This window comes from Seriola lalandi, unplaced genomic scaffold (genome assembly GCF_002814215.2).
Source record: "Seriola lalandi dorsalis isolate HSWRI2012SDOR001 ecotype SW California unplaced genomic scaffold, Sedor1 jcf7180002054899, whole genome shotgun sequence".
Classification (NCBI taxonomy): domain Eukaryota; kingdom Metazoa; phylum Chordata; class Actinopteri; order Carangiformes; family Carangidae; genus Seriola; species Seriola lalandi.
The window spans coordinates 325,605-341,214 of NW_019525451.1; the positions used below are offsets into that span (position 1 = coordinate 325,605).

General features: G+C 43.9%; 3 protein-coding genes across 3 annotated transcripts; 1 reads left to right on the forward strand and 2 right to left on the reverse strand.

Moving 5' to 3' along the window:
* Positions 1 to 8: 8 nt before the first annotated feature.
* Positions 9 to 7,842, reverse strand: map3k2 (mitogen-activated protein kinase kinase kinase 2). Its single transcript, XM_023429834.2, has 17 exons — positions 7,494 to 7,842; positions 5,119 to 5,191; positions 4,668 to 4,786; positions 3,959 to 3,999; positions 3,767 to 3,866; positions 3,560 to 3,673; positions 3,242 to 3,338; positions 2,968 to 3,098; positions 2,784 to 2,863; positions 2,519 to 2,583; positions 2,339 to 2,431; positions 2,003 to 2,242; positions 1,769 to 1,917; positions 1,541 to 1,672; positions 1,202 to 1,331; positions 943 to 1,120; positions 9 to 683 (listed from the first exon to the last, which is right to left on the reverse strand). The coding sequence occupies exons 2-17, from the start codon at positions 5,171 to 5,173 to the stop codon at positions 464 to 466; spliced, it is 1,944 nt and encodes a 647-aa protein (XP_023285602.1). The 5' UTR covers positions 5,174 to 5,191; positions 7,494 to 7,842; the 3' UTR covers positions 9 to 463.
* A 659-nt stretch (positions 7,843 to 8,501) lies between these two features.
* Positions 8,502 to 11,396, forward strand: sumo1 (small ubiquitin like modifier 1). The gene is made up of 5 exons (XM_023429835.2): positions 8,502 to 8,634; positions 9,003 to 9,077; positions 9,438 to 9,515; positions 9,620 to 9,691; positions 9,872 to 11,396. The coding sequence occupies exons 1-5, from the start codon at positions 8,623 to 8,625 to the stop codon at positions 9,938 to 9,940; spliced, it is 306 nt and encodes a 101-aa protein (XP_023285603.1). The 5' UTR covers positions 8,502 to 8,622; the 3' UTR covers positions 9,941 to 11,396.
* A 1,386-nt stretch (positions 11,397 to 12,782) lies between these two features.
* Positions 12,783 to 14,844, reverse strand: LOC111672444 (claudin-34-like). The gene is made up of 2 exons (XM_023429860.2): positions 14,792 to 14,844; positions 12,783 to 14,340 (listed from the first exon to the last, which is right to left on the reverse strand). The coding sequence occupies exon 2, from the start codon at positions 14,149 to 14,151 to the stop codon at positions 13,429 to 13,431; it is 723 nt and encodes a 240-aa protein (XP_023285628.1). The 5' UTR covers positions 14,152 to 14,340; positions 14,792 to 14,844; the 3' UTR covers positions 12,783 to 13,428.
* Between the last annotated feature and the right edge of the window lie 766 nt (positions 14,845 to 15,610).

The following is a 15,610-nucleotide window of genomic DNA, read 5'->3' on the forward strand; positions in this document are numbered from 1 at the left end:
TTTGGGAGGGGGGGGGGGGGGGGGGGGGGGCAGAGCCATTGAGAGTCAGGCGTCACCTCCTGTAGGTCCACAACACCGACACTATCCCACTCCAAGACGTTTGAAGAGAGGAACCGTACAAACATAAAAAAGGAGACGTTTTCAAATAGTCGTTTTTCGTCGCTTCAGGAGGAAGTGCTCCGTCCCTCCGTTTCTCACAAATTAAGGTGCAACTTGCGGAGAAAAATAAAATAAAAACTCATGTCCTCTATGGCAGTCTCATACAAACAGAGACAGGAGGAGCAGGTACGCGCCACCCCCCCGCCTACACGCCCCACCTTGCTCCAGCCAGTCCTTCCTGGTCTGATGTGGTTTCAGCTCGGAGGTGGAGGGAGCGGGGGGTCAGAGGCGGGGGCGCCCCATCGGGTAAGGCCGTATCTGGCAGTTCGGCAGGCGGGCGGGGTTTAAAGGTTCAGGGGTGGGGTTAATGTACAAAGATGTGCCTCAGTAGCTCATCAGCAGACGGCCGCTGCTTGGTCTCTACAAAGATCCGTTTGAGAAACTCTCGGCAGTGGTCCGACACGTGGGCGGGGAGAACCGGGTTAGTGGGCTGGGTGGCGATCTTAAAGATGGCTGCCATGGCCTCAAACTCCGCCCAGGGGGGTCGTTGGGTCAGCATCTCCACCACGGTGCAGCCAACGCTCCTGAGGGCGAAGGGACAGGTGTTAAACTCAGGAGCAAACACACAGTTCTTTTATTTTAAAGTTGGTTCCAAACTTCTTCCAGCTGGAATGAGAGTTTCCTCCCACGTCTTTTACCTGTAATATCATGAAATAACTAATAACACACCTGTCTGCCTCCATCTCAGTCTCATCCCCGTTTACCCAGAACCATAACATATGAACCGTGTGTGTGAAATTCAGCGGCTGTCATCTTTTAACAACAGGGCGCCTGAGCTCTCACCAGATGTCGGCCTTCCTGCCGTAGCCCTCTCCACTGATCACCTCCGGGCTCATCCAGTACGGCGTGCCGGTCACCGACTTGATGCCTGTTCCTGACAGACAGATGGTCTGCAGCCGCCGACTGGCGCCGAAGTCTCCCAGCTTCACGTTACCCACCGAGTCACGAAGGATGTTGGCTCCTGAACAGAGACGAGACCGAGTTTATCAACCTGCTTCTCCAACTCTGTTTCTGTCCCTGTGGACGTTGAGGTCCGGCTCACCTTTGATGTCCCTGTGGACGATCATGTTGCTGTGCAGGTAGGAAACGCCCTCCAGGATCTGCCGGGTGTAGCGGCGCGTCACGTTTTCCGTCAGCGCTCCGTACGACTTCAGCTGGTCTTTAATGGAGCCCTGAGCAGCACGACAGACGACAGACATTTAACATGTTTTTATCAGGTTTTACTGGATCTTATTCGTTTATATTTGATTCATTCACCTTGTTTTTAACTCTGTAAAATCCCACGTTTTAAAAGCAAACTCAAGAACTTCCTTAGTTATTTGTCTTTAGCCTTTATTTGTCTTTAGCCTTTACATGAGTAAATGTGTGGATGAACACTCACGCCGGGCATGTACTCCATGAAGATGGAGAGCGTGCGCTCCATGGTGTCCCGCAGACAGCCGTAGTACTGGACGATCCGCTCGTGGCACAAGTTCTTCAGAAGCTGGATTTCACACTCCAACGCGCTCACCTCCTGAATAAAGACCAACACACCACAAACCGTTGTCTCTGCTGTTTCCCAGCCGCCATCCACCGTGAACCAGATAAACACCGTCTGAATCATCCTCACCTTGCTGGTCTCCGGACTCTCCGGGTCAAACTGGACCTGTTTGACCGCCAGTTCCCGCCCAGTATCGGCGTCATAACAGAGGAAAACCCGCCCGAAGGCTCCCTGACCCAGAAGCTTCCCCAGCCGCCAGTTGGTTGGAGCTCGTGGAGCTGGAGGCGAAACGACACGAGCGATTAAATCACAGGAAAGAAACATGGCGGAGATTCTTTCTGCGGCTGTTTCACGGAGACTCACAGCGGCTGGGCGGACTGATGTCCATGACGGAGAGGGTGGGAGCGGCCGTCGGATTGGGGTTGGGCTCGATGTCGCTGCCCCGCCGCGGCCTCCTGGCGGGTCCCGGGGCCTCCTCCAGGTCGGGGGTGAAGACGCTGCTGCCGCTGCTGGTGCTGGGCGACTGCTCGGTCGGGCTGAAGCTGACCGGCGAGCGGAAGCCGTGAACCTGCGTTCGCCGAGCCCGAGGGAAGGTCTTCCTCCCTGCCGCGCCGAGGAAGAGGAGGAGAAGCAGGAACGGTGAGGAAGATGAATCATGAAGAAACAATAGAATTATTTAATATTTAAAACGTCGCCCACCATCGCTGTAGTCTTGAAGGCCGAAGGGAATACCGTATCGCCGCGGATACGTCCCCCCTTTCCCCGACTTCTCAAACACTGGGATGTCGTACTCTGCACAGGAAGAGGAGGACAACAGGGTCAGTCTGTCTGTATCACACACACACACACACACACACACACACACACACACACACACACCTGGGAAGTCCTGGTGGTTGTCTGGGTAGCTCTGTGCTCTGGGCATCCTGGACTTCGGGTAGTCGCTGCATGAAGACAAACAACACCTGAACCTTTATTTCATTGTTGTCCCTGTTGCGTCACCTGTCACCTGTCCACATTTCATGTTTACACCTGGTGTGTTTAGACTAAGAGTATCTGCAGGTATTAAATATTAAATGAGTGTGATCCTGAATAATGAACTTACTGATGTGTTGTTGTACGGTCAGAATAACGCGGTGCTCACCTGTCCAGTGGACTGTCTAAAGAGGGACAACTTCCCGACGCCGAGTTCTCCGGACTGCTCATGGACAGTGGGTCCAACATCTGAAGGAGACGAAGATGCTCAGACAGAGAAGCTCACACACACCGTCACGACCAAAATCATATCGATCTGTTATTAGATAATTAATAATCTTAATTGCCGGTACCTGGTCCATGCTCTCGGGGATGAACTCCCCCTCGCTGTTGATGCTGGTGAAGGAGCCGTTCCTCGCCACCTGCTGGAGAGCGTCGGGAATGTATCCTGGAGGAGGAGAGCTGCGATCCGTCGAATGGGAACCTGAGGTTCGGAGGAGAGCGGGAAACATTTTCATTTAAGATATTTGCTTTATAAAGATCTGCTGGATCGGAGGCAAAAGGGGCAAAACAACAACGTGAATTGTGAGTTTGATGATTGATTTGATTGTGAGTTGGTGTTTTCACCTATCAAAGCCAGCATGCTCTTCTTGTCAGCGACCCTGAATCCTGTGTTGTCCAGCTCCTCGTGGGACGGCAAGAGGTCCATACTGGAGGAAGAGTTCTGCAGAAACAAGAGGAACAAACCCGGCTGTTAACAGACCAAACCCAGCGACTCATAACAAGACTTAGAAATAAAAAAAGAGTAAAAACTGTTTTAAATTAGTTGCTGCTGTTAAACAAGTTGAATGGAAATACTAAGACTGGTCTCCTCCAGTCGTCAGTGTCTCTGTGAAAGTGTCAACAACATGTGGCCGTCTCTGTCCTGATGTTGGAGCTGCTGACCTGAGAGGACATCTGCAGCACCAGCAGGATCTTCAGGCTCTTCATGTGAACGCTGCGATCCAGCAGCTCCACGGCCTTGTCCAGGTCGTCCTGAGTCGTCAGTGGAATCACCAACTGCAGGAAGAAACAACAACAACAACTTTCTTTTAATATTTCATTCAACAGCAGCATTAAACTGTAGTTATTCCAGCCTGTGAAGCTCCGCACCTCATTGTTGGTGTAGTGAAGGTCCATCGTCTGACCGAAAGCCACTTTAGCTTTTGACCTCAGGTCGTCCAGCTTGACGGGTCGAGGGAACTGCAGGATCCTATGAGGAAGAAGAGAGGTCAGAGGTCGGGAGGGAACAGCCGCAGGTCCACACTGCTGACAGTAAAGTCATGCACCTGGACGAAGACTCACCTCTTCTCCCCTTTGAACTCGAACTTCACTCTGACGTCGTTCTGTGGAGAAGTCACGGAAAATGCAGCAGAGGACAAAGAATAAAGAAATGTGATGAATGAACAGTGACAGAGGACGACACAGAGCGGCGGCTTCTGACCGAGCTCCGTTCATCTGACTCTAATTTCATTTGGGACATTTGATGGAAAATTACATTAACATTTTTATCATATTTTATAATAAAAACCATCAAGAAATTAGAAAGAATTTCTCCATCAAGAAATTATTAAAACCAGTGTCACCAGTTCAAGTCCCGGCTGGCTGGACTATTTGCTGCATGTCTCTCTCTCTCTCTCTCTCTCTCTCTCTCTCTCTCTCTCTCTCTCTCTCTCTCTCTCTCTCTCTCCCTGTCTCCCTGTCTCCCTGTCTCCCTGTCTCCCTGTCTCCCTGTCTGTCTTTATCAAATAAAAGCACAAAATGGCCAAAAAGACAAAACAAAATAGCAGCAGTTAAGTAAAGAAAGAACCAGTGCGTTTTACTGGAAGAGGCTTTCTCAGTTTCTAAACTGGTCTCTTTGTCTGTGTGAACTTTTTCCAGTTTCACATTAAAAGCCCCAGCTTCCCTGAAAGGCTCTTACTGTGAAATCTCAGTGTCATATGTAAGCACACTGTAATGAGTCAGAGTCATGGCTCTGGTAAAGATAAGAGACTTTATGTTCTTGTTTTGTCACCTGGTTCTTGGGCGAGGAGGCTTTGGGTTTGCCCAGGTCCGACAGGAACATGGCAGGACGGCTGGAGCGGTGCAGTTCGGCCAAGTCCTGCATGATCGAGTTCAGCGCCTCCTGCTCATCTGAGGGACAACGAGCAGATTTTAAAAGCTAAAGACTGATAAAAGCAAAACTGGGCTGACATTATTGTGAATTAACAAAAATCCAGGTCAAATATAAATGTTTAAATGACAATTACAGCTCAGGTAAAAAAGAGCACAACTATAGGAACATGTGATTTACCTGCAGATAACACAGAGGTTTACTGTGAGGTAACGATGTCAAAGAAACTTTGTTCAGGGAGGAAAAAAACATTCCTTGGTTTGTAAGTTTAACAAAAGACAAAGTTGGCTTCCTGCCAAACAGTAACGCTGTCTTAACACACACACACACACACACACACACACACACATACCCATCATCGTGGCACGGCGATTGACCCAGGAGGCCGGGAAAGAGGATTCTCCCATCAAAGGGATTCCTTTCTCCTGCAACAGCAAAAGCACAACATGAATCCTGACGTGCAGCTGATCGAGACACAAGTTCCAGCCTGAAGCTGCCGACTGATCAGTTGATCTGATCTCGTCCACAGGGGTGAGGTGTGTGTGTGTGTGTGTGTGTGTGTGTGTGTGTGTGTGTGTAGGGGGGGGTAATGATAACAACAACTGAATATATTTTTATCACAGTTAAGTTGTGCAGCTGGTGTCATCACTGTGAAGATGGTGCCGTCCTGCGTCTCAGATATAAATCTGTCACGACACTGACTGAAAGCTGACAGTGTTTGCCTTGTTGTTGTCGTGTATAAACAAAACTCTGCATCAAATTTCACGATTACAGTCTGTTGAATTTATCCAGGAACATTTTGAATTAGAAAATGCTGCAGTTTGAAGGGAGACAGGGTGAATTTCTCTCTTGTCGTTACCGTTCACACCGTGGTATCTGTCACTTTAATGTTTCTATTTGGTGAAACCGATTTATGGCTTTTAATATGATCTTTGCATCAGTGTTGTGATTTGTCAGGCGTTTCTTCTCTGGTTAAATTTACACTTTCCCAACAGATTTTACAGAAAATGTCTTCTACCACAATACACTCAGTTGTTTATTAAATCCATGGAGTTAAAAATACATCTGATACACAAGCCTGTAATAAATCCTGTCTTCAGGAAGATTTCAACATTTTGTCCAAAACGTTCATACAAATAACATTCGACAGTTAGACACAGCAAAGAGTTCCTAATAAACTGGAGTATTTATTCCAATAATCAACATATCCTGTGACAGAGGATTGTGACAACATCAGTGAAGAAGACTGTATTGTAAAAATTAACTTTAAAAAGTAAGAAAACACTAAAACCAAAAGTCCTGCATTAGGGACAAAAAGGACTTTCAGACAAATGTACTAACGGTATAAAAACTAAATGTATTTACGTAGAATTGCATCCTTCAGAGTATTATTCCCTACTCCAGTTACTATATTGTATTACTAGAGTATTATTGGTGCAATAATGTGCAATAATTTAAACCACTTTATGAACTAATGGGCAGCGGAATCTATACAAAGATTCCATATAATGATCATATTTTTCCAGGTTAAGTCTTAATCTGCAAAGTCATTAATGGTTAGGCCAGTAATGACTATTATCATTTTTTAATAACAATTGGTGATTATCTTAAACAAATACGTGTTTAGTCTGTGAAAGGTAAAAAGATTCCCACTGCCGAATGTGACAGAAAGTCCAAATACGCAAAAGTATTTAGTTTACAATGATGTATGTCAAAGACAAGTAGCAGAGGTTTGTGACTGACAATGAACTGGAGGGATTAATCGGTTATTAACGTATCTTCATATTATCTTTCTGATGATCGACTTATCGATTAATCAGCTTCTAAAATGGAGTTAACAGTACAATACTTCCCTGGGAAGTGTAGTGAGGCAGAAGTATAGAGCACATTTAATGTAATAATAAAAGCAATACAGGAATCAATTAATAGTTGCAGCCATTCCTATAACATATTGATATATTCCCTCTGCACTCTCATCACCAGTTGTCATGATATTATAGTAAAGTGTTAGTTACTGGTGTGAAGTCGTGATGATACCATACAACACTACAGACAGAGGCTCTGCACCAGACTGTGTGCAGTGAGTCTGGAAATTAAAGTGTGGACAGTCAAGATGGCCTCTGCTGATCAGGAGCTGATTGGATATTGCTGATCAGAGTCTGATCATCACTGATCGATCACTGTCTGCGAGTGACGTAAAATCTGACTACTCCATCACGCTGGTGAGAGTGGGCTGCAACATCAACATTAGCTTAGCACTTTACAAACGGCAAACATATATCGTCCTTTTCAAATCACTGTGCTGAGCTGATCACGGCAAAGTTGATATCAACAACACCGCCACTGTTATGGCCTCCTTTAGTAGATAATTAGCTTTAAATTAACTTGCTAGCGTTAGCTGAGTAGCTCCATAAGCTAAAATTGACTAACAACTGTTGCTAGCCAATCTGGCATTACGTGCCACGGCCAAAATGTGCTTAATGAATGATGTGGCATCTTGAAATATAACCAAAACACAGTCAGCTGCACATACATAGCTGATACGGGAAGCTAAGTGGCTAACGCCAGCCGAAGAGTTCCGTGTACAGCTAGCTGTCAGGCCAGGGAAGTTGACAAGCTAAGCTAATGCTAATTCAAAGCTCTCCCGCAATGCATGGCCGTAAAAAGCAACCATCAAACGGACAAATGTCAGGTCTGAACCGAACTGTTTCACCTCTATCATCTCACCTGGGGGGCTGATTAGATTGCTTCTCACGTCCTCATCCACAGGGCCGGTGACAGGAGCCCCGGGCCCCGCGGAGAGCCGCTGGAGGAAGCAGAAGTTTGGTAGTCCGCTCTCAACTTCACTCGAGTCCTGCTGGGCCGCGACGACGAGGCCCAACGGCTGTCAGCTGAGCCCGGCGGATGTCTTCAGGCAGAAAAATGACAAGATAACGGCTTATCCGAGAAAGTATCCTCGTGTCTGCACGGCAATGAAAAGGCAAAGTCAATGGACAGCTTTCATTTTTGTTGCACTTTACACACTCGTTGACGGTAGCTTCGTTCGCTGTTGCCCCCACAGCTGCGTCAAGTTAACGGTCGATGGACAAAGGACTACCGGAATATCGAGATTATGCTGACAAAATAAAAGCACAATGTGTCTCGCGAAGGGAAAAGCATAAATACATATTTCGTATTTTATGTTGACAGTTATTAACCGGAAATGTGTTTTTTTCATTTTGGCAAACTTGACAGTCTCCAAGTCTCGTTGGGGGGAGTCACACAAAAACACAACTTTTCATGTCATAGAAATCAAATTTAACATTAAAGTACCTAAACATCATGTCAAAAACGTTTGTACACACAGGAATAAAATGGGCCTATATTTTTTTAATAATTATCTAGATATATAGTGAGTGATCATACCTGTAATTTAAGTGGTCAGAACCTAATGGATGTATTTTATGCACTTTGAAATAGTACCACATACTTTGCAGTCAGCATCCCTTTAAATTATACCCAACATGGCCGTAAAGGAGTAGCTTTACGAACAGATATAAAATGACAGGGAAGTTATACAAATATAAATTATATAAAAATTTGATACTGAATTGATACTTTGATGCCAAATTTAAAAGAATATACATTTCTCTTTAGACAATATTGATTAATTGCTTAATTTTTTCATTTTATGACAGTTAAAGACGGTTATGTGCAAAAGACCACAGTGCTTTCATCTTATTTTGAAAGTATTTCGAATGTGTCGTCCCGTCCGGTCGATGTCGACTTCTCACAACATCAGGCTAAAGCTGCGACTGGAAGCTAACGCTAACGCCGTTCTCGGATCATTTTTCACAACACACACAGAGGCAGAAACATGTCAGACACGGTGAGATATAAACCTCACACAGTCTTTCATTGTCTGAAATGAAACGAAAAGAAAAAAGGGGCAAATTTGTGTTTTTGTGGCCCTTGCCTCGTATGTGGTTATCTAACATGCTAACTGTTAGCTCATGAAGCTGCGGGCCCAGAGCTCACTGCTTATTTTGCTGCTTAGCTTAGCGGCTAGCTTCGGTTTCAGTTCATTTTCAAAGTTCTGATACCAAACATTAAGCTTTACCTGCATTTTGAAACCGAAATATACAAATATGTCAACCTCAGTGTTGTGAAAGTCAGTGAAATGAAGCCTGCAGGCCTGTTTACATGTGTAGCTGGCCTTTAAATGTTTTGTGTTTTGCTTATTTATTGTCTTTTTAGGAGACAAAACCATCCAGCCAAGACGGCGGAGATAAGAAGGACGGAGAGTACATCAAATTAAAAGTGATCGGTCAGGTGGGTAGAAATGCAGGGGTGATGGATGGGACTCACTGAGCTCAACATAGGAATATGCAGCTTTGGACAGTAGTTGATCATCAACAAATAGGACTGAGTGAAAAAACTTAATCGAGACTTTTCTGCTGCATGAGACACTTGTGAGATAAATGCTTCATGTAGGCTGTAGTTACTTGTTTATAAAGATGCACCAATATGGAATATCAGGGTTGATGAAAATAACAGTTGTGGTATATACCATGATATAACTAATAATACTGTTCTTACAATATGTTTATATTTTGTGTTTTTTTTTTTTTACTTACCTTCTTGTGTGTGTTTCTGCTGCTTCTCATCATCACTGTTTCCTTCCGCCCACAGGACAGCAGTGAAATCCACTTTAAGGTGAAAATGACGACACATCTAAAAAAGCTGAAGGAGTCTTACAGCCAGAGACAGGTATGAGGCAAGAGGAAGTCTGAGGTTTTTTTGTAGATGTTCAACTCCAGCAGCACCAGAGGCCGTTATTTCATACCGCTGTGTGTTGGTGTGTTTTCTTCCAGGGCGTCCCAGCGAGCACACTAAGGTTTCTGTTCGAAGGACAGAGAATCGCAGATAACCAAACTCCGAAAGAGGTAAACTTGTCTCTCTTGTCTTGAGCATCCCCTTTGTCTTCTAGCTGAACTGTCCAACATGTTCATCTGGATTACTCTGCTCTATTTTATGATCATGACTAGGAGTGATGAGAACTGAAGGACATTTATTCTGTTGCTAATATAAATGTCTCTCCTGTCTCTGCTGTGTGTTCATGTCAGCTGGGGATGGAGGACGAGGACGTCATCGAGGTTTATCAAGAACAGACCGGCGGACTTTGGAACGATTAAACCTCCTGCATTTCTAAATCTTTTTTTTCTCTTATTTTGTATTTTATTTTGTATGTATGTACGTATTTTTGTTCAGTTTCAAACCATCTGGATCAAAACCGACTCTATCAGGGCTTCCATGTGTGTGAGGGCGGGAAGGTGAACGGACTGAGGTAAGGACGAGGAAAAGGACAGTGGGTCTGCGGTACTCTGAAGTGCAGGGATTTTCATGTTGTTGACTCGAGCAATAGCATTCAATCACATATTTTTGTTTTTTTATCCCATTTTCTTTTCGGGAGTCAGCAGAAGCAAATAACTCTGTCAAGGAACAAGCTGCATTAAAGGAATAGTTCACCCAACAGGAAAATGTTGTCATCATCTTCACATGTGTATGAACATTTCAAGACAAGATCAGTCGTCAATGGAGCTTTGCTTCACCTTCCTCTAAAGGAAACTAATGTTTTCATGAAACTCCTCCTGATAATTTCAGTGTTTGGAAACCAAGCAGTTTCACTAAGGGTCCAAAAGGTTCAGTATTTACTTGTTTAACAAATAGACTTTTAGAAGTTGTTGTGCACTACAGCGGAAAGCAGACACTTGCGTTTTGAAATATAATGTAATTTAAGCATCAATTTTTAAAGAGCAAAATTTAGCAGTTACATGATGCTGAGGAAGTCGAGACGTGTTGATATCTGCTTGTATGATTTTTAGGTCCCCGACGTTAAGCATCTGTGTGCCACGTGGTTTTAAAGTGGATGTCAGGAGAAAGTAGATGTTGAAAATGTTATGTCTTGATCCAAATATTTGACTATTGAAGAAGCTGCCTGACAATTAAACAAGTTTGAGGAAACTGAAGCAAAGCTGCATCAGCTGAGCAGACAGCGTCGCAAATACATTTTCTGGATGCACTATTCCTTTAAGTCTGTCTGAGGTGAGCAGCCATTAAAACCGGCTTCATCCTCCATTTGATTCGTACAAAAATAAGTTGCTTGCACACCTGTTGTTTTTCCCGAGGAGTTTGACACCAAGTTAGACGCGAAAGATGCAGTTGTTTGTACACGAGGCAGTTCACTCCAGATGTTTTCTGTATTTACATTCAGGGCATTGAGCAGACCGTGTGTGCTGATAAACAGCTGGATTACTGGACAGTCAGTCTCTCTGTAACTCATCCTCAAAACCACTTGTTCTGAAATTTAGTTCCTGTAGATCTGAGTCATTTTCATTTACAGCCTGTGTTTGAAGGACTGCACCATAATCAAATTGTAAAATTCTGGTAATAATTGACCTGATATGATAATATTTGAGATTTGAAACATTTTTCTAAATGATAATTGTGCTTTACTTGTATATGTTGTATTCAGTATTAGAGTGTGTTTGAATGATCTACCATATGTATCTCCAGTGTGGTTTTTAATTTATATTGGAGGGTTTCATTCTGTGATTATATATTGAAATATATACCCGTTCTGGAAACATTTTTCTGGCTGACAGTCACAGTGGTTTGACCTCAGATGACTCTGTCCTCCAGCAGACAGTGCAGACAGACAGTCCGACTGCTCGTCTGTGAACAGTGACATGTTAAACTGTGCTGTCAGCGCTTGTTTTTAAAGCGTTCCTTTTTGTTTTTGGGATGAAATTCTTAATCTGTGTTCTGTATGAAGTTCCTCAAGAAGGTGAAGATCACTCGCAGCCCCCAACTGTGTGTGAATCACAAAGACAGGTCGACTCCTGAGGGGTGAAACAACCAGTAACACAGAAAGAACATGTCGATGCCTGTTGACACTCTGGTCGTTTCACTCTTCAGAGATAGTCGAGATGTCAGGTCAGAGCTGCAGTGGATGATGGGTAAACTGCACCTCTGGGACTCATTTGCTTTCAAAAGTGCACACAGCATGTATCCAGAAGCTGTCTCCACTGCCAGACATTACACTCCAAAAGCAAATTAAAAGGAAATAATGATCCTTTTCTAAACGAAGCGAAGCAGCGATTACGGATCATCTAGAAAATGGCCGTCACTCCACAGAGGTGTGTGGAATCAAAACAAACAGGAAAACTGTCGCCTCAATTGGATTTTCCAGCCTGAGCGCCTTTTATCATTTCTCCCCCCCCCCCCCACCCCCCCACCCCGGGCAGGAAGGGCTGTGATTTGAGCCATAACACTGATCTCAGTGAGGTGAAGGGACTGTTCATCATTAGAGGAACATTGATACAGATGGTTTGAAATTCTGGAGATGAGCTTTTTGCTTTTTTTGAATAAAATATTTAAGAAAAAACTTCTGTTATCCTTTGTATATTATTAAATAGTATTTTGACTTCCTCTACCTGTAACTGCAGTATTTATTGTAAAGATTTTTAATTATTGGAACTTAGAGGCCCACAACTACAGATAGTATATATATATTGATGTATTTATATGAGGAAAAAGTGAAGAAATTAGACTGTAGATTATTCAGATCAGTCAAATATGTAAAGGTAATTAATGAAACGGTTTACACAGCATTGTATCTGCAAAAATATAAAAGCATTTCCTTAACAGTAGTTATTCATTTACTTATCATTTTGTCTTATAATAAAACCAGGGATTGTCAGATGCTTCGCTGCTGCAGCAACACAGAACCAATGAAGGGTCTAAGGTTTCTAAAAGTGACAGGGTCAAAGGTCAAAGCCTTCTGGAGACAAAGGATAAATAAAGCCTCTTTCTCCTCTGGATGTCATTCATATTCATATATATATATTTTATGTTACTGAGGTGTTTTCAGAGATGATGTTTATTTCAGTCTGAATATATTTATATTAATATAATATCTGCGAACATAAAACAAACATAAGTTGCATACTTCACTGGTCATTATCTCAAAGACGGTAAGAAAGGAAAACTCCACTCTTTATAAATCTTCCCTTCATTCCACATGCTGATCATGGTGTGCAACCACAATAACAGACCCCACCCCATACAACATAAAAACATTAGTTCCTATAGAATATGAAACAGATCTTTTTAAATATGTATTCTTCTTCTTTTATTTATTTATATTAATTAACAAAAATATTCCTCTATTTAAAAACGTTGATTATTCTCAAATATTTTAAATGAAATTACTTAATGAACTTAAAAATTTAAATAAAATTTAAAAAATAGGCAGCGACACAGACTGGTCATCTAAAGAGGAAGTGGTGACACAAAATAAAAGACCTGTGGCCCTCTGGCATGCAGAGGGCCACAGGCTGAACTCAGTCTGAAGCATGAACCGGCATCAGGTCTGTTTGCTGTCAAGAGATGAATCATTCACTTCGATCTCCCGCCGAGAGTAAAAGCAGATGAGTCGAGGCGACAGCTGTTTCTGACGAGATGAATAAATCAAACTGGGTGTGTGGAGCGCGAGCAGCTGTGTGTCTCTGCTGGAAACAGATTGAGACTCAGATACAACTTTGTGTTTTGTCTTTTTCTGTTTTGCAGCCTCTCACTTTCTTCCTCCTTCAAGTCAGAGCCAGACGTCCGGACGAGCCGATCACAGACGTTCCTGAGACTCAAAAGCCGCGTTGTCGTTTCCCCGGCCGGCGGCCACAGATGATGCAGGTAACGACCCGTCCAGGTGGATCCTGGGTTGCGGCCTCTCTGGTAACCTGTACATACAGAAAACCACCCCAGAGACAACCATCAGGAACGTTCCCACCATCCCCACCCCTATGCCGCACCCCACGTGTTGCGAATCAGGCGCCTGGGGCATCTTGAAATCCGAGGGGAACCTGATGGTCTGATTGGTCACCACCGAGGTCAGATTCCACAGGAGAGGGATGAGGGACATCACGGCGGCCGCCAGGCACAGGGCTCCGGTGGCGAAGAACGATAAGCGGATTGGCGAGCTCTTCTCCACCCCGAAGTAGACGTTCCTCAGGGTGTAAACGCCGCCGGCGTTCCCACAAAGCCCCGTCAGCAGAGACAGCATCATGAGCACCTGACCCGCCACAATCTCTGGAGGCGTGAAGGCCTCCGTCAGGCCGATGTGCCTGCAGTGCATGACCCTGAAGCCGGGGGTCACCTCCGTGAAGCTGTTGAAGCACGCCCTCCACACGCCCACCCAGGCCACGCCGGAGCTGATGACCTCCCTGTCCGACACCAGCCAAACCCTCCACTGGATGAGTCCAAGGGCCACAGCGGTCAGAGTCCAGCCCACGCAGCTCAGCCAAAGGGCGGCGAGCTGAGCGTGGGCCGTGTGGGCTAAGTAGGTCATCGTGGAGGAAGTCCTGATCCCACCCAAAGGTCATCAGGGGGTCAAAGTCAGGCAGAAGATGTCATGTTGAAACTCTCCCTGAATCTGGTGCTGCAGCTCATTCAGCCTCTCCTTTACTTTCTCCCCACCTTCTTTTTCCCCCTGATGCTCTTTTGTGACCTGGGTTACCTGGAAACACCTGCAGCTCCTCTGAGAACAGACACACACACACACAGACCAAACATCCTCACTACTCAACCAACAGCAGAGGACTGGACGGGATATCACGTTCAAAACAATGGTACTTCCTGTTTATACGTTATGATTATGCATCATGCTAACTGATGCTACATTACATGCTAACGTTTCATTTTAACATGCTACTGTTGCCATGGTAGCAAAACATTATTAATGGTGTGGGAGGAAACAGAAATCTGGATTCTTCTCACTCACATCTTTTTAAATTTAATATATTTAATAAAAATGTGAATCAACCTGACAAACAGATTTTTAACAAATAAAGCTTTTGCATTAAATTATTTAATTCAAAAATACTAAAACTGACACCTACTCTGAGTAAATGAATCACCACATCAAGATTAAAAGGCTGTAATTAATTTATAATTATAAATTTATAATTATAAATTCATTAGATTCGTACCTGTTGCCGTCTGTGAGCTGCCTTCAAACTCTTGACCAGGAAACAGACTGACTGTCTTTTCTTTTATTCTGTGATGCAGCACACTTCCTCATCTTGTTAATAAAAACCTAGATACAGTTTCCCATCATAACTGTAAATGATTGACAGTATATAGACTCAGACAGAGGCGGGGCCTTACAGTCTGACTGCAGTTGTTACAGTTGAGCTGGTTTATTTATCCTAAAATAACATTGCATTTCATTGGTAAACTGACCTCGGCTCGAATCAGGACAACAACGTTAGAAACTGAATAAAGAAGATTTTTTTTGTGTAAAATCTAATTTATGGCTGTAGAAACAATTTGCCAGTTATTTACATTAAACTGCCTATTTTTATATTTGTGTATAATAAATACAGCTGGAGAGAAATTTGTTTTCTCACAGATCTTCAGAGAAAAAGATTAAACACTGTTTCTGTGGCGAGAATCGATTAAAGACGCTCCGATGAAAATCAGGTATTTGACCTTGTTGACGCCCACACGCTCGGCCTCTGTCAGGACGTTATCATCAGGGGCAGTAAACGAGCTGTGAAACGTCCCAGCGTGGGGCTGTAAAAGTTCCTGTTGTTGACGTCATCACTGACCGTCAACAACAGGAAACTGAAGGGCGTCAGGATTTTACAGGATTATAAAAAGGCCTGGTGAAAAACATGAAACGCCTGTGACAAAGATTTACTCTGGTATCATCGTAAAAACTAAAAAAATATCAGAAGCAGCACAAAAATCCTTCAGTTCGGTTCTTCCCAACCAAAGAAAACAAAAGCTGTGACTGTTTAAACATG